We start from the raw sequence: 18,964 nt of genomic DNA, 5'->3' as shown, positions 1-18,964 counted from the left end.
AGTCAAACAGCAATTAGCTGGAGCTAATAAAATTAACAGCATGCATAAGCAACAGGGAAGCACATTAATCTAATTTTCTCTGCGTCCTTAACATGCAAACATGTCATGAATGGCATGAAACAATAACAATGCCCCCCTTTAGTGTGCTGCAATTCAGCAGCTTGTTAGTGTACTTGTGCTTTTGGAAGTATTTTCTATAGACAGTCATTTTGCTTCAAGTTGAGTTTGTGTTCACTGATGTGCTGAACTTAGCTTTATTGACATCTGTGTCCACTCTCATTGGAGAAGAGACCGTCAGAGGCATTTGCAACATATAGCATCTCACTTGTAATTCTCCAAATTGAAAGTATTCCTGCATAGAAAAGAGCTAACTTAAACTCTAACTACATTGTAAATGATCATAAAGTTTGAGTTTTATATCAGTGTAACAGTGGAGCAGTGCTCTGTCTTCTTGAATATCACTTTCTAGTCCTCTTTCCACCTCTGTTAGTTCTACACATTCTCACTGCGACCTCGTCACATATTGACGCTTGGTCATGGACATTCATCATCCACACATGAAGTCAAAGGTTGGTTGTTGACGTTCTGGGACACTGTGTCAAGTTCTGCCTGTTACATGCATTGTCTTCTTTCGAAACACACTTCTGTTTTTACAGGAAATTTAACGTTTACATACAGTCTCTTACAAAATAAATACACGACGTTGCAAATTGAGTTTTTTTTTCTTCAACAACAAACACATGTGGTTGGGTTTAGGAAAAAAGGACAGGGTTTGGTTTTACAATCTTATGGGACACGAACACAACTCTCTTGGGTGAAAGTCCATGTGTGTTGGACCCATCTACCACCCCTCCTGACTGCTCCAGTAGGACTTTTGCCACCTTAACTTTTATCTTCGTCCTGCTGCTTTCCCCAATGCTTTCACCACAACCGGTTGCATATCATACTGAAGTTAAAGGACGCCTTTTTTTGTTGGTTTCTGATGCTGCAAGTCACTGCCCAAGTGCTGTATTTCGACGACTTTGGAGTGAGACCAGGCTCGTTAGTTAATTGTACTGACATTCCAACCATATTCAACCCAAAGGTCACACATTGAAAAGCTTTTTCAACTGAAAACTGAGCCTCTCAAGCCAAATTCTGTTGCAATATCCTGGATGCAGGGTGTCTGCAGGCCCTTGAAAAGTCTTAAGTTTGTGAGGTCTTAATTGCCACAAACATTTTATCTAATGTCAGGGTTCAATTATAAGAATTGCCCGACTGCCCTGGGTGTGTAAAATGCTACGTTGATCCAGGAAATCTAGCAACACACTTACCCGATCAGACAAATGGTACAAAAAGAATAAAGAATTAAACATGTTTTTTTAGTACTGATCAGGCACTTGCGAGTAAACAGGTAAAGACAATGTTTATGACCTAAAGCGCAAGCAAACATTTCACTTATCCTGGAAACAGGTTTAGGTGGGTGGTGTTAAAGGATGTGTGTGAAGCTGTATGTATTGCGCAGTTTGTTGCAAGTTAGAGATCTAGGCTTTGCAGTAAAGGCTAAACATAAAAATATACTTTAGTCTTAAAACAATGAAAAATAAAACAATTTACATAGAAGCAAGTAGATATTTGGCCAACCTTCTTGACTGGGCAAGTGAAAAAAAGTTAATGTTGAACCCTGAATTTAATTTATTCATCTTTAGCCCAATGTCAGCTGGGATAGGCTCCATCTACCACTGAACCTAATACAGTCTTTTTACTTTATACTTGCACTTACCTGTTGGCAAAATGTAGATTAACCTAACCCATTTTAATAATAATATTCCCGGATAAAACCTACCTCTGCACAAGGCCACTTACATACTACTCCTAATTATGCTTACCTGCAATGTTTGAATAACAAAAAGATGATTTGTCCAAAAATCTGTCTTAAATTTGGATAAAAAATATCTTGAAAATCTCTTAATTCAAGTGTCTGATACCTGGAGACACCCTGTGAACAGCGACAACACCTAACATCAGGCAGACTTCATGAGTAATAGAGAGTTAAATTTATGTGTTGAGGTGAGCTACACCTGACCAGAGAGGTCAGACTCATACGTTACTAATGTTGGTTTTCAAATCCCAATTCAAAATATATATATGTATAGGTACCTGCAGCCCAGTCAGGTTGCACAGGTAGTCCAGCTCCTCCAGGATGACACATCCATACGTGCCATCACAAGAAAGTTTGCTGTGTTTCCTTGCACAGTCTCAAGAGCATGGAGGAGATCAAGGAGAGCTGGACGGGGCCGTAGAAGGGCATCAACCCAGCAGCAGGACCGGTATCTGCTCCTTTGTGTGAGGAGGAACAGGAGGAGCGGCATGGGTGAGGGTGGCATGAGGGCCCGACATCCTCTAGTGGGACCTGTGCTCACAGCCCAGCACCGTGCAGCTCTATTGGCATTCACCAGACAACACCAGAATTGGCAGGTCCACCCTTTGCCTCCTGTTGTCTTCACAGATGAGAGCAGGTTCACACTGAGCACATGTGACAGGCGTGAAAGAGTCTGGAGATTGATGATTTTTTGATCTCAACAAATTATACAATGTACATCAGTAAAGATTTTCAAGTTGAATAATTTGTTCATCGATATTCTCTTAATTTTTTGGAGCAGTATACACACACACACACACACACACACACACACATTTCATAGAAACCTAAAGAAAAGATGAATGAGCTGTTCAAACTGCAGAAATTCCCTTCATGTGAGAGAAAGAAAAATTAGCATAGAGAGAGGGGAGGCAGAGAAAGTGAAGTGGTTACGTAAGCCCTACGTAATGGTTTATTTATGTCTCTGGGCCAATAAGATCTGCTCAGCCGTCATGACGTAACGCGATCTACTCCAGAATAGCGCGCGGCGGAGGAGCAGCCACACGGAACCGTTGAGCCTTCCTCTCTGGACCCTGTCGCCAATGTTTTGTTTGTTTATGTGGGATTTGTTTGTTTGTCCGGAATAAACCCGGCAGGGGGGAACTTCCGGCGGGATGTCGGAGCTGAAGGAGAGCCAGTGTTACGGACTGTCCAGCGGGAAACTGAACCGCGGCGGCAACGTCTCTGTTTTTCATGTTAAACTAACTGACAGCGCGGCAAGAGCCATTGGCTCCTTTCAAAACGGCAAGGTAGGTTATTGTTAGCTATTTATCCTCGAATAATTACCTTTAACGCACAGCTAGGGGTGATATTGTTGTACCACTTCGCCAAAGGGACCCTTACTTATAAACCAAGTGGGGAGAAAAGGCGAGGAAGGCGGGTTTGTGATTCACATTTAAGCCGAACTTCACCACTACCTTGTTGTCTCCTACAAGCCTCCTTCTTAAGCTATGAAATGGGAATACATGTTGCATAATACAATGCGGAAACGCTTCCCTGTGTGGTGATGCCTGTAACAAGCTGCTGGCCAAGTCGTTACAAGCTGCTGGCAAGTACTATGAATGTTAATCAGCCGAGGAGAGAAGAAAGGAAACAGGCTGTAGGGGGGAAGGAGGCTAGTAGTAGTAGGAGGGTATTTTGGACTGGAGTCCTTTTTTTTTGTAAACATGAACAGAGTTGCAGCCGGTTTTTTGTAGCTTTAGGAGGACAGATGAACAGATTTAAAGTCATTTGACCCAGTTCATACAAATGAATCAAACACTGCAGGAAGTCAGAGCAGAGAAGAGTCACGTACGCTTCCTCTATTCAGTAATTCCTAGTAACACAGATTGGAAACTCCTCAGTGAAGAAACTACAGCCACCCGTTTTCTGCTGAAAGGTGAAAACCACACTGCTCCTGTCATACCTCCAGTATTCATCACGTAACCCTGTTATGATGAGATAGACAGGAAGGAGGGGAAAACACCTCACAATACTGTGCCCGTGCATATATCTACTTTCTTTATTTAGCTGTAAGTATGCCTATTTATACCCCTCTTGGCCTGATCACAGAGACAGCAAAAAAAAAAAAAAAAAAACCTCTGCATGCAGCCGGGCCAAAGTGAGCACTGGCAGCCACCTCGCTCTCTGCACTCATCAACAGGTGGACTCACAAATCCTCTCCATGAAAAGGTCACTTTGATTCTAGTCATCACATAGTTTCCGTCCACGCTGCAAACGTGTCACTTTGGTGACTGTCGTTTCTGCCATTTCCTACAGGCTAATTCGGCCCTGTGAGACATGACAGGCTGTTATTTCGCTGTTATTTCACTCACTTCATGTTCTCAAGTGACAGGCTGCTGCTGCATTTGAGCAGCAGGTCTTAATGACCTTCGCCGGTGCACTTATTAAAACCAAATTGAATTTATTTAATGGGCACAACATGCACAATTCTCAGGATGCAGCAGAGGTACATGTATCACTGCGAAGTGCTCGTCTAATTTGGAAAAACAGAAACTATGATTAGGTTAAAACCTGTATCAACAAATCTGTGTTTAGGGAGTAGAAGCACTCAAGTAGGTTTGCAAATTGGTGTGAGGCTGATCTTAAAGGTACACTATGCAGGATTTTCTTTCAGTGTATAGACTCATACAGAAGTTATCTCCCTCAATCGTCACTTATGACCCACCAGAAGTGTGTGGCGGTGTTTTATCCTGTATTTTCTTCTTATTTTGCTATGTTTGGGTCCAGATGTTCCTCGGCACAGTGTGCAGATGAGGTTGCGACTTCATAAAAAGGTAGTGACCGGGTGCCAGACTGTAAGCAGCTTGCATCCAAGAGAAAGCTACAACAATCGTGGACTCAAGGCAGAAAAAACACAAATATAGGGAGGTGAAACGCCACGCAGACAAAACTGGGGTTGACTTTCACTTTCACCAGTGATACTGATACAAACAGTAACCAACAGTTCCTGCATAGTGTACTTTTAAGTATTTCATAGTGTACCTTTAAGTAATTTACATGTAAAGAGCAGGCATCACGGTGGTGCAGTGGTTAGCACTGTCACCTCGCAGCAAGCTCCAGCGAACCCCCCCCACCCCCCACCCCCCCACCCCCCACTGCAGTCGTCACGATGTTGTGTTGATGTTGTTTAGAAAAACAATCACAATTTTTTGCGGCAGAATCAGTGATAACGTATGTTTTTCTCCACACGTTCTTTTTTTCCCCTTGACAAAACTTGGTGCAACATTACCCACAATGCAACCCGATCGGAGATTCAGGTGCGTTATGCTAATAGCAGCTAATGTAGCCTTGAGCCGCTAGCCTTTAGCAGAGATGAGAAGTGCGGCTACAGAGAGCTCACTTTTTTCTGACTCCACACACCTAATTTTTTTTCATTTTCAGATTTATCGTCTACAGCCCAGACCGACACCGACTCAAGTGACTTCACTTGAGGCAAATTATCAGATTTCACGCAGCTTCCTCTGCAGCCACAGAACGCTTTATACAACTAGTGTTTCACTTGGGTAGTAGTGCCTGCACCGAATATGTGCCAACAGAAACTAATGTCTAAAATTTGACTTCCCTCTACATTCATGCTTTCAGCTATCAGTTCAGTCAAGGGCTGGGCAATTATTGGAAAACGAATGGGAACCGACATTCGGAACCTCTAATTCTTGCCTGTGTCGGTAATTGTTTTTTTCAAAATTCTGTTAATACTTTCCCCACTGTGTACGTCTTTTATGTACTGTCCCATTAGAAATGTACTACTGCATGTGTAGTCATGTGACTCCATCCCGTCCCCTCCGTGACCTGGGAGCAACATAGAGGAGAACACATTTTGGCTTTTGTGAAGACAGAAATTTTCATATATTTGAAACTATTTCAAAACTAATTTTCTGCAATATCGATACACCAGTATCATCTGCGCTTTCTCTCTAATATTTACTACAGTCATTTGGCTCCTCTCTGCTAGTAACCAAGAAAAGAAGTTGTCGACGTATTATAGCCTTGTTATATTTATCTTTTAAACCAAAATTTGAAATTTAAAATTGCAATTTTCCCTGTGGTATCTAAAATGGCACTGAATATGGATATTTTTTAGGTATCCTGTGACAACACTACAATGCAGTGAGGTATACAGATTAAAATTTGGGGAAATGGATAACTTGGTATTAGATTCAGCTGTAGAGTTGCATTAATCGATTAATTGATTAGTTGATTAGTTGTTAATTATTCAATCAATAGCCAACTAAGTTTATATTCCATTACTCAATTGGAGTACATTTTTAGTTATAAAAAGTCAAAATATTCTGATTCCAGCTTCATAAATCTGAATATTTTCAGGTTTCTTTACTCCTGTATGATAGTAAACTGACTATCCTTGGCTTTGGTTGACATTTTTCACAATTTTCTGACATTTTATAGGCCGAACAACTTATTGATACCTTGAGAAAATAATTGACAGATTAATAGACATTAAAAATAAACATTAGTTGCAGCCACACTGAGCTGATAACATGTTGTTAACTGGGAGAGGAAAAAGTGGATTTGATGCACTGCAGGCTGTCACATTAACCAGTAAATGTGCATACAAACAAAAAAGGTTGGGACCCACCTTCATCCTCAACACTGCACAGTCATTGAGAGCAACAGCTAACAGACAATAAAGGAAACGGTTTGAGTAATTGCAGTGATGAAACCACAACGAAGGAGGATGTAGCGCTTGTACAAGCAGCTCAGACCACAAAACACCCTCTGTGATGTACGTTTTACATGCCATCTTAGCTGGTGTGTTATCAGATCGTACATGTGTGTGAGTGTGTGTGTGCTTACTGGTGACTCTAAGACACACTTGAACTAAATGATTTGTCTTTTTCTTCAGGGTCGGTCCTCCCATCCCACCATCTCTTTTAATGGCAACAAAGGGGTAAGAAGAACTGTTTGTTGACCTGTTGACATACACCAGTTTATTGATATCATCTCAGGCATGAAAAATGTTTAGTTGTTTCTCTCGTTTGTGTCACAGAGAATCACCATCCCATGCTCAGAGAACAGAGATGAGTTGAGGATATTCACCTTCGGAGTGACTAACGTCGCTCGGGATAATCCGCATGGGAGTTTTGACTGTGTCCAGCAGCTCAGCACGGGGTAAAACACAACAAATTATCTCATAAAACACACAATTAGTTCACAAGATTGGAATATAAGGTGCAAAACTAAATCTGAAAGCAAACAGTAAATTGATGACGCTATAAAAACAGAAATCACACATTTTATGGTGCCTGTGGATTATGTGTTGTATCCAAAACCAACTCATGAGCGCTGTAAGCGTGTTTGCAGCAAAGTGATTATATGTTTACTCTCTATGTTTATAGTTAACCGAGCTTCTGAGCAAGTTTCAATATTTTAAAATGTCTCTGCCCCCCTGCTGCTGTGTGAAAGTCACCCTGCTGTTAACGTCTCTCTGTCAGTAGCTTTAAATGCCAGTGAGAACCCAGGGTGTCCTGACTGCACGGCTCCACGAAGCCTGGAAATAGTGAGAGCGCGCGAGAGAAGTGATTCTGATAAATGCCAAGAGTTGTGAAAAAGTTGAGGAATTATTCATCAAATCTGCTGCTTGAGTCCAGACACAGATACGAAAACAAGCTGCGGAGCTGTTTGCCAAAATGACACATGGTAAACATAATGTTAAACTACAGATTGGTTTTGTGTGTTTGGCAGCAAAGTCACGTGGCTGATTTAAGCAAACATCTAATTGAACACTAAAACATCAGCAAAGCAAACACACACTCATCTGAAAGAGATAACATATAGATGGAATCCTGAATGCTCTGTCAGATCGCTGTCTTCAGCTGCTTCTCCTCCCTCCTCCCAGTGCTGCTGAGGAGCTGTCATGTCTCGGGGTGATTCAGAAAAAGATGACAGTCAACGCTACAGATGACTCGTACGATAAGGCTCGTCAGAGCATGGCGCAGGCTGAGGAGGAGACGCGCAGTCGAGGGGCCATCGTCATCAAACACGGTGGGCGCTTCCAGGGTAAGAAACACACAGAAAGAAAGAGAAAAAACAACACTCACATGTGCGATCTACAGCCTGCTCGGTTATACAACACATGACTCCAGCTAAGGAAGAATACTGGCCTGGAGACAAATCTGTACACAGTCAGCCATATTGCATCGGTTGCCATGGCAACACGTGTGGTAACCAGTGACATGGTAACAGTTAATCTTATTTTCTTCTGCAGGTTTTTGTCCTTTTTGTCTGTTTTCTTCAACATACGCACACACACACACACACACACACAGCAGGGTAAATATTGTAAGTGTGTGTAATAATTTTAGTCTCAACAAACACACAAAGACTGTTCTGTGCGACACAAGCACCAAAATACACACGATGAGAACAGTGATTTAGCCTTTTTTTGTTGTCACCGCTGTCTTTCTTCTCCTAACCACCAAACCACTTCCCTCTAAACAGATATTTTTGCCGCCGTCATCTTGTTTCGGTGAACGCACACTTACGCACATAGAGTACACGCACACACACACGACACACACCAGTTTTGATGATTTTGTCAGTTCCGAGGAAGCCTGTACAAAAGCACTTCCTCGCTCACGACAGGGTTGTGCAACTGTGTGGTTATTTCCTAAATTAGATGGCAGCTTGTGCTCACTGAGACTTGAATGTGAATCCCTGTAACCCGACTGTGGGTTTGTGAAGAGGTGAAATGAGGTCTCGTCTCTTTTCATCCACAATCCAGCCACAGGACAAATATGGTGATCCACTAAATCCATTTCCTCTTGTGTCTGATCTCGCCAGAGCTGGCCTGAAAAAGTACTCTTCTTAAGGAGTGGGTTCACACATTTATAGCCGGGATTTATGTTCAGCCTAGTGACTTTCTAAAAACAAAAACGACATCACAAGGTAACTCACCTTTTGATGATGAAAACCAAAGCCAAGTTTGAGCGTAGTTTTACTTTATAAGGCAAGTGCTGCTTTTGATGTGAGATTTCGTGCTCCCTACAGGCAAGAAGGTGACGGTGCGAGCCCCAGCCCCTGCGCTGGCCAGCCTGACCAAGCCCCGACACTCGTCCCAGTCTCTCCTGAGTAAAGTTAAGAGGGGGGTTGGCGTGTCCAAGCCAAAGAAGGGCGCCTGTGCTTCACACAGGAGGAGCGTGGGTGACGTGCAGGAGAGGCCGCTCAGGGAGAGGGTAACACACCTGCTGGCTCTGAGGCCGTACAAGAGGCCGGAGCTCATCCTGAGGCTGCAGAAAGACGGACTGACAGCAGGAGAGAAGGACATGCTGAACTCTGTGCTGATGGAGGTAATTTATTCTCCTCTTTAGTCACATTAACACAGTAAATCTTTTTTATTTACGACACTAAACATCCATTTTTGTGAGTTAGATAACAACATGTCACCCTGAAAACAGATTTGTACTCTGAGCACTGATGTAAGTCTTTCTCACCTGCTTTTTTTATGTGTGTATTTGTGTGAAGGTCGGCCAGCTCAATAGCAGAGACAACACATATGTTCTAAAAGACGGTCTGTATAAGGACCTACAGAAGGATTGGCCAGGCTACACTGTGGGAGACCAGCAACTTCTGAAACGAATCCTCGTCAGGTAACGCAAAAGAGATTCTTGCCACCTGCTTCATATCATGAAAATGTCTAGCATTCAGCTAGAAGGAAAAGATATATAGTTCAGTCAGATACCAACTAGCTGCAGGAAATATGGAGCCTTCAGAAACTAGAATCAGGAGCTAAGTCTGTGTTCAGACTGCCAGCTCTTATCAAGTTTTTTGGCGTATCCAGATTGTGTCCAGATTGATTTTTAGAAAGTCTGGACAGCTTAAAAAAACAACACATGAAATGTGATTTTTTTTTTTCGTCTTCAAATTGGATCTAACGAAATTTGGAGATGAGTTATAATGCAATTCTAATTTGATATACAGATGCTTTCAGTCCGGACACTGTGGATGCTCAAATTGAATTTCAAAGTGTCTTTTGCGCACCATGTCACTGAAGCTGATCTTTTCCAGCTGAGTTGCGTGCATGAGTCTGTCTCAGCAGTGGGCCGTGAACTGGACTGAGGAGAAAAATCTGACATACTGGACACTATAAAGGGAGGGCTGTTGTGATAACCGCAATATTGCAATACATAAGAAAAGCCAGCTGCAGGGGATGGAAAGCAACCACCACAATCACTATGTAGGTTTTTTTTTTTTTTTTTTTAGCTTTATTGGCATGAACAAAGATGTGTTATTGCCAAAATAAATAAATAAATAACTTAATAAATAAATAAATAAATAAATACAAGTAGAAATAAAAGTAATTCATATTTTACGTTACATACATTCACACATATACATATTCAATACACAGTTGTCGTATATAGGTTCTATGTTATACTGCTGCTCCATTTTTGAATATTATACAATATAATATATATAGTACACTGCTTTTTTTAAACAGATGAATACATATTAATTGTTGGTCCCTCAGGCTGTGACAGGCAGATACATATTTATCTGCACTATATTACAAATGCCAGCAGAGTGAGGAGGCGTTGAGTGTCTATTCTGCCCATGAGCACTGCACGTTTACTTTTTTTTTTTTTTTTTCCTGGTCCCTGAGAGTTGAAAATATTCAGCTTTGGGTAAAATGCTGCAGCCGCTCATCCCTGTCACTTTTACAAGCTGTCTAACCACAGTGGAGGGCCAGGACAAATACCACAAAGACCAGCTGTCATATTGCTCAAGAACAATAGTGGAGGAGAAATTAATACAGAATCCGCATAGTCCAGCGGGTATGTCCTCTCTCCCTGTGTGCTTCAGCTTTCCCCATTTCAAGAGCAAGTAGATACTCTACCTTGTGCTGACATATTTGCTCCCGCAGCCATTCTGTATCATAGCAACCAGGCGCAACCAAAGCATCTCAGCTGAAAAAAACTCTGCGCTCCAGATTTTGCCTTGTTGCCCTTGTGTGTTCTGCATTTAACACTGAACAAGTTTTGCCCAGAAGCTAACATTAACAAACACTTTCCTACCATGAAACACTCTAAGAGAATGGCTGAAAACCCATTAACAGTATACAAGACAAATCACCACGACAGAGGCTGTTACATTCAGATCTATTGCAAGTCCCGAAAGAATCAAGGGGAGTTAGATTAACTACACATGGTCAGGGTTAATGTTAGTGTCATATAAATCACAAACTCAGAACAGTCAGTGGGTTTTTTTGTCTCTCGGATGATAGACAGCAGGTTGTCAATGTACCCTCGAGTCATCCTAAAATATGCCTCAAAATGGCCATCATGGAGGAGAAGCTCCTGGACCAACTGGTGGTTCTCCCCATGATCCACCCTCTTTTAGGGTCTCATGTACCCACACAGATCTCTTTTTCCCCGTGAACAAAAAAATATTTGCTTGTGTTTTGACAGCAGCTCAAAAACTGTGAATACTATACTGTATATGCTAAAATACAGTGTAGAGTTTAATATTTTATGTGTCTCCTTTTTATTTCTGTGCAGGAGACTGTTTCAGCCACAGCAGAACCTCCTCACCGTCCCAGAGGCCCAGGTCAGTCCACTACGAGACACCCCCAACTCCTCCCCAGCGCACCGTCCAAAACCTTCCCTCCCAGAGGAATACACCGACCCTTTGGCGAGTAAGAAGCCCAGGATATCGCACTTATCAAGGAAAACAGCCAGCGACACGTCAAGATCGAGGCCGTCGGAACAAGCGGCCCTTAAAGACGTCACAGAAGCGGCGGGGGACGGGCAACAAAAGAACTCGCTTGATCCTGGAAAGCTTTTTGACTCCTTGTCAGCGGTCTGCGAGCGGGAGGCAGACGTGGCCGAGAGGCTAGAACCAGCTCCCTGCGCTCAGGAGGAGCCCACGGTCACAACAGACCCCCCTCAACCCAACTCTGATCGCCCTCCATCACCGCTGATAGTGCCTGATCTGAAAAGACACACAAACAAAAGGAAAAAGAGCAAACACAAACACAAAGATCATGTAAGAGAAATACTTGTTCTTTAGTTTATGGTTTTCCCATTTTATGTGATGCATTGGTAACTGAGTTTTGTGTTTCTTGTTCAAGGAGAAGGACAGCTGGAGAGACAGGAAAGAGAGGAGAAAAGACCACAGTTCAGAGGATACGAACAATAAAGTCTCTAAGGATGGCATAGGTGAGTGCTGTCAGCTGTTGACTGGTGACTTTACGTTTTAATTTTTCAGTATTTTCAAATAGTTTAACGCCGTTTCTTTTTTCTTCAGAGTCAAGTGAAATTTTGTTTGACTCTGGTGTGCTTAAAGCTGACAAAGATGCACCAGACTATCTAACGTAAGTAAACCTGTTATTGGTTCTTTGACACAAAATACATCCAAGGTTTCAAAATGTTACACAACACAATATCTGAGATCACAGATTTGGTTATCAGGGTTGTGTATGTGTTTCTCTGACCTTGATCTCAAAACCACAAATGCTTTCTTTGTGTTCTGTAGATGTAGGTTTACTGATCTGATCACAGTGTCCCTGTATGTTCTCTGCACAGGAAGTACACAGCGATCCGCAGCCACAAGCAGAGGCAGTGCTACAAGCAGGACTTTAACACTGAGTACAGCGAGTACAGAGATTTACACGCTCGTATTGACGGAGTCACGCGGCAGTTCATGGAGCTGGACATGCAGCGCAAAAGGCTACACCATGAATCACATAAATACAAGGTAAAATAAAAAACCACAAAGACATCCAACATTTAACTTTGTGACTACTGTCAAATTACGTGAAGGGGGGTCCATCTGCATTCTTTTCTGGGTACTCCAAATGGAAACCCCCTCTCTGCTCTTAGTAAACAGAAGTGAGGTAGGAATGAGTGGTGGGAGCTAATAATTATACTAACTGAAAGGGTTAGTTTGAATGTTTTTGAAGTGGGGTTGGATGAGGTAGACCTATCCATAGTCAGTCTAAAATTTTCACTGCTTTACCTTGCCGTCAGACAGCTCTTTCCAATGGAGAACTGAAGCTGTTATATCACTCTCTTCAAAGCCACCAGGCTCCTTTGACAAAAACAGTCATTTTACCTGGCAGAACACGGGAGTTGCTGGAATACTGCTGCCTCAATTTGTTTGTTTGTGGTTTTAATTATGCCTCTGGCCGGTGATAGCCAAGGCTGATATCGCAAGAAAACCTTGAGGAAATTTCTTCAAATTTGGCACAAACGTCCACTTAATGATGAGCATATTAGATTTTAGTGGTCAACGGTCAGGGTCACTGTGACCTTGCGTTTGTCTTATTCTCATAAATGCGATATCTCAAGAAGGCCTTTCGGGAATTCTTTCAGATTTGGCACTAACATCAACTTGGATTCAACGATAATCTCATTAGCTTTTGGTGGTCAAAGGTCACTGTGGCCTCATGTTTTTCTCATTCTCGTTAAACACAATATCTCAAAAAGGCGTTGAGGGAATTCCTTCAATTTTGGCACAAACGTCCACTTTGACTCACAAGATTCCACAGCAGTACATTGCTAACCTACTGTATGGCTAAAGGGGTTAAGCGCAGTTTGGACCAATGATTCGCAAGATGACAAAACCATTTGAGAACGTTGTAGAGAAAAGTTGCGGTGGTGTAAACTGGCCGTCAAGCCTCAAGCCGGCTGATAGCGTCACCTGCAACCCGGCTGGCAAATCGCTGGCAGCTGGTTTTAGAATGTAAGGCGTGTCGCCTATTTCTACAGCCAATCGACTTGTAGTGAAATCCACTGTTTCAACATGTCTTATCGCAAATCTTTGGTCAGAACTGGGCGAATACAGCTAATGTGGAAGATTGATAACACACATTTCTCAAAGGAGGCTTGGCTCAGTTACAAAGAGGCACATTATGCGGGCTAGGGGGTTTATATGTAGCAACGTCATCATGCGGAAACCTACGTCAGGTCACGTGAAAATACTCTATAAGAACGGCTTGGGGAAAAAAGCACTATGATGCTAAAACATACATATTTCAACCAAGATTTGAATGTTCACACAATGTTCAAACACTACTGGGAAGATACAGAATGATAACCCTCAAAACTATAAATTATGGACCTGCACCTCAAGTCATAGATTCTTCTTCCAAAGAGATACTCTGCATGAAATCTAAGTTCAGAATAACACTCATTCCCTTCGTGTTTCAGTCTTCCTTTTATAAAAATGCGCATTTGTAAATCCATAAATTTCTGTTATAGGCTCTGTTGTTGTACCAGAGAAGCAAATAAAGTAATATATTGGCAAAATAATCACTGTTAATAACATACTGAGCAGAGGTATAACCATACACAAAATCTACAGCTCAATAACTCAGTTTTTGTGTCACAGTTTAAAACCTTTTCAGAGGGAACACAAAAGAAATGAAGAAAACATTTTTGCCATTTAATCTGAAAACGTGACCTTAATTGGTGCTGAATATAACTCTTACTTTAAAAATTGTGGCACTGAAATGTCGGCATATGTTCATTAAGGAAAGAAAAAACAAATGTCAACATGTCAGTAATTTTCAGTTGTTTCATTTAAGGTGCCCTGTGGGGTTTTCTTTCAAACAAACAAACATTATGTTTACATTTACTGTTACTCACTAAAATGCCCTGTTTGCTTTTGAGCTTCAACAAACATGTTGAACACATTTCCTTCCTTGCAAAACATTTTTTTAAGCAGAAGTCATTCAGCAAACTTTAACAAACAAACACGATGGAGGTTATTTATTTATCTGTGCGTATTAATGAATTCTTGTTTCTCTCCTTTAGACGCTTCATAATCAAATTGTTCAAGAGTATCGCAAAATTAAAAAGGTAAATTTCTTTTCTCAAGATTGCTTCATGGGGCAACTCCACTCCTGTCTTTGCTTCTAAATAACCAAGTCTTTTATTTGTCCCTGTAGTCCAACCCCAACTACAATCAGGACAAGATGCGCTGTGAATATCTGCACAACAAACTGGCCCACATCAAGAATCTCATATCAGAGTACGACCAACAACAGCTCTGATTGTGAGACCAACGATCTTAGACGAGCACAATAATCCCCCTGAGGCTGGGGAGGTTCACGCTGCTGAGCTGAATGCCATCGAGCTGGAAGTCTATGGTCTTCTTGGCTAAACGTGGTCTCACGGGACCTGCTGGAAATGTCACTGAGGGCAGGAGTCATTTGTGAAGAGAGGCCGTGGTATGCTGGGAAAAGCAGACCTATAATATGAGATCTGTTCTTAGAAGATGCGACATCATCTTTGAAAAAAAAGAAAAAGTTGGACCAGTACAGTGACACGATACTGCCAAGGACACAAGGAGAAACATTACTTTTACAAAGAAGTTTAAACTAAACTCTTTAAAAATACAGATGCACACATGTGGAGATGCGGTGCTAAGAAAACATTTGTAGATTTCCATCCTCCATCACACACTTCAGCTTTGTTTGGGTGTTTGCTTATGTGTTCTGTTCGCCAAGTCAGCAATAACGTTTGAGCCGGAAGCATGATAACCGCACGCTGTACATACCCAGACGGCTCGTATGGCAGCTGGGAGGCAGATGTGCACATCCTGAGAAGATATCTGTTTGTTGGGTTTGATGAATTGAGACTGTATCAGTGTTGTTGTGTCAGTTCTGCTCGGGTCAGGCCCGATCTGCTCTGAGAGTATTGCCAGCGCCTGAAATGGTTTCCAGTTCTGGGCTCATAGTATTCCACTGGTGTTCTCCCTCATGTGGCTTTCCTGGGTGTTGAAGACAGTATGAACCATTGATAGCACTATATGAAGTTGTATTCAGGGACTTTACAGTATGAGTAACTGCTTATAATTATCAGAGTTCAGAAAGTTACGGAGTCGTTGTTACTGTTCGCTGAGACAGAAGAGCTGAGAAACAAAGACTTTGTTGCATGCTGTGTAGTTTACAGAATGCATGCAGAATAAATCAGACGTTTTGTCAGAGTTTCAAATAAATTCATTTGTATTCATTTTGTTTGATCTTTTTCCTTATTTATGTTTGTCACGTACAAACCCGACTCCAAAAAAGTCTGAATGCAGTGTAAAAGGTACATAAAATCCTTTTTTGACCTATAGTGGGGGATAGAAGTATTAAACATGTCAACATTTAATGCAGGTATTCGCATGAAATTAGACCAGATATTGGTGTTAACTCAATAAAATTACACTGATAAAGAAATCATGTTTTAGCCCTTAAAAATAAAGTGGACTGACAATAAAAAAGGACTGAACATGCTAACTGAAATGTTTTTAATACTTGGAGAAGCCTTTGTTTGCGACGCCAGCTCCAAGATGCTTCCTGTCTGAACAAACTAATCTCACATTGTTCAGGCTGGAGTTTGGCCCACTCTTCCACACAGACTGTCTTTGACTGTTGAAGATTTTGGCAGGCTTGTTCGTGAATCTTGAGAAAGAAATCCATCTTTCAGAACTTCCCAAATGCTCACTGAGTGTTGTTTAAAGAAAAGATGGTCTAACACTGGTAATGATGCCCCTGCCCAACTGTTTTGGAAAGTGGTGCAGGCAAAATGAGTGCATATTATCATTTTGAACATTAAATATCTTGTCTCTGTAATGTATTCAATTGAATATAGCTTCCCAATTTTCTTGGGATGGAGGTTGTACAAGGCTGGTCAAAAATCTCATGCAGTTATTGACACTGTGAAACAAGTATTAATCTCGTCCAGTCAGGCATCTCTAGCAGACAAAAAAAAGAGGTTGTCTTACATGTAATGTTTGCCAGACATTATTAATGTATTTTATTTAAATGACGTTTTATATTTCTGTTTTAGATTATTTAAAGTGCTTAAAAGTTGTAATTTAATTTCGTCTTTGTTGAGCTGAGCTTCATTGGCTAAAGATGTTTGAGCACACAAGGAATTTGGTTCCAGGAGCTCTCAGTATATGTGATGCTGAGAGCAAACGGCGGACAACAAAACTACTACTACCACCACCAAGAAGAAGAAGTAGAAGGAGGAAGAGGAAGAAAAAGAGGAAGGAGGAGGAAGAAGAAGAAGGAGGGGGAAGAGGAAGAAGATTGGGAAGAAGGAGTAAGAGGAAGAAGTACTACTACTAAAACTACTACTACTACCACCACCAAGAAGAAGAGGAAGAAGAAAGAGGAAGAAGTACTACTACTATTACTACCACCAAGAAGAAGACATAGAAGGAGGAAGAGGAAGAAGAACTGCTACTAAAACTACTACTATTACTACCACCACCAAGAAGAAGAAGTAGAAGGAGGAAGAGGAAGAAGGAGGAAGAGGGAAGAAGAGGAAGAGGCAGAAGTACTACTACTAAAACTACTACTATTGCTACCACCATCAAGAAGAAGAGGAAGAATGAGTAGTAGAAGAAGAAGGACGAAAGAAGATAGATTTATAGCACTTTTATGGATACTCAAAGATACTTTACAGAGAACAAGAACAAGAACAAAACAACAAAACTATAAGAAATGAAACAATGTGGGGTGGGGGGTAGAAGGAGGAAGAGGAGGTAGAAGGAGGAAGAAGTAGAAGGAGGAAGAGGAGGAAGAAGGAGGAGGAAGGAGGAGGAGGAGGAGGGGGAGGAAGAAGAAGAAGGAGGAGGAGGAGGAAGAATGAAGATGGATTTATAGCACTTTTCTGGATACTCAAAGATACTTTACAGAGAACAAGAACAACAAAAAAAATACAAAAAAACAAAAAATGTATTAATCTACAAGAAGGGAACCAATGCAGAGGGGCAGAAGAAAAACTATTTTTTTAGAGGTTGTAGGAAAATTTCAAGAGGTGTGTTTGAGGGATTTATTGAAGGTGGAGAGTGAAGGGGGGGGGTCTCTGATGTCTTTAGGGAGTGAATTCCAGAGGGTGGGAGCAGCAATGAAGAAAGTCCTGTCCCCTCAGGTGTGGTGGTTAGTCCTACGCCTGTACATGCTGCTGCACATGGTGCAGATCACACTGTATATGTTAGAGTGTCAGATCAAAGACCTAAATCTTTCTACTGATGAACCTATAAATTACCAAACTTCTAGATCCAGAGGGTACTCTTCTTTTTCTGTATAAATGGCAGGTGTTCCAAAAAAGGGTTGTTTTTTTTTGGCAAATGAATTACACTCAAAATGCGAGTTTAAGAAGGTGGAGAGAGTCTGTGACCATAAATCATACAAAAAAATTATTTAACTTCATGGCTTGTGAAAACGCAATCAGATGAGGGAGACAAAGCAAAAATGTGAAGAAAAGAGATGATTTAAGAGGGGCTGGATTATTTACACAGTATTGTCATATGTGTGTTATCAACATGATACCAATATCTTATTTTTAAATATCATGGTTATTGTCAATACCGGTATTTGGCATCACCCTGAGATGAATAGTGTTGCATTAAAGGCATTTGCTCTAAAAAGTCAAATATGTACTGTATGTCTGTTAAAGTTGATCTCAACCCCCAACCTCAGCTGCCAGCTGAGTTGGCCTGATTCGGGGGTGTCAATCATGCCAAGTTTCAGCTGAGTCTGGCTGCATCCAGTTACCAGTGAGTTTGGGCCGATGCTGTGCCAGGTCATTTTGGCTACCTGGGAAGTTAAAAAAAACCCAAAGGCTTTAAAACAGGTAAAATGTTCTATTGTTGTTGTTTTTTTTTTTTAGTAAACATTGATAAATCTCAGTGCTAGGGTTATTAAGCATATTTTTGTTATACAGTAGGTATGTCAGGCATTTTTCATCATTTTACAAATCAAATCCTAATTTAATCAGCTCATTTTAAGCAAACTGTCTAGGGAAATATTGAATCAAGCAAATTAGTTTGTTTCCAGTCCAGGCAGCACGTGGGAACACAGATTCTCCCTCGTGCTCAAATAAAAAGTGGGTAATTATTCACTTTGTCTCACTAAATCACAGAAATGCATAGGTGCATGTTGTATTCTACGGCTCTGCGCATGCTCAAACAAGAAGGGAAAGTGACTTTCTTTCCCACAATCATGATTGGCTGCCCAGCCACGATGAAAGACTCGCAGTTATTGGTTCAGTTAGCAAGACAGCCGCTGATTGGCCCATTCCTATCTCTATGACCCTTCACCCTATC

At 41.5% G+C, this 18,964-nt stretch overlaps 1 protein-coding gene across 1 annotated transcript; it reads left to right on the top strand.

Moving 5' to 3' along the window:
* Positions 1-2,864: 2,864 nt before the first annotated feature.
* LOC117267373 (RNA polymerase II elongation factor ELL-like) lies at positions 2,865-15,872 on the top strand. Its single transcript, XM_033643256.2, has 12 exons — positions 2,865-3,150; positions 6,765-6,809; positions 6,909-7,030; positions 7,758-7,918; positions 8,909-9,207; positions 9,383-9,507; positions 11,416-11,902; positions 11,988-12,075; positions 12,164-12,230; positions 12,442-12,613; positions 14,674-14,718; positions 14,808-15,872. The coding sequence occupies exons 1-12, from the start codon at positions 3,016-3,018 to the stop codon at positions 14,910-14,912; spliced, it is 1,851 nt and encodes a 616-aa protein (XP_033499147.2). The 5' UTR covers positions 2,865-3,015; the 3' UTR covers positions 14,913-15,872.
* The last annotated feature ends 3,092 nt before the right edge of the window (positions 15,873-18,964 follow it).

This window comes from Epinephelus lanceolatus, chromosome 15, assembly GCF_041903045.1.
Source record: "Epinephelus lanceolatus isolate andai-2023 chromosome 15, ASM4190304v1, whole genome shotgun sequence".
In the NCBI taxonomy this organism is placed as follows: domain Eukaryota; kingdom Metazoa; phylum Chordata; class Actinopteri; order Perciformes; family Serranidae; genus Epinephelus; species Epinephelus lanceolatus.
The sequence above is the reverse complement of the archived record's forward strand: the minus strand, read 5'-3'. Positions and strand labels throughout refer to the sequence as shown.

What these genes read in the sequence shown, in the direction of transcription:
- LOC117267373 (XM_033643256.2), top strand. Translation starts at nt 3,016, where the DNA reads ATGTCGGAGCTGAAGGAGAGCCAGTGTTACGGACTGTCCAGCGGGAAA. An exon ending in AGTCTCTAAGGATGGCATAG is followed by an intron (nt 12,076 to 12,163) that starts GTGAGTGCTGTC and finishes TTTTTTCTTCAG; the next exon opens with AGTCAAGTGAAATTTTGTTT. An exon ending in AGTATCGCAAAATTAAAAAG is followed by an intron (nt 14,719 to 14,807) that starts GTAAATTTCTTT and finishes TTGTCCCTGTAG; the next exon opens with TCCAACCCCAACTACAATCA.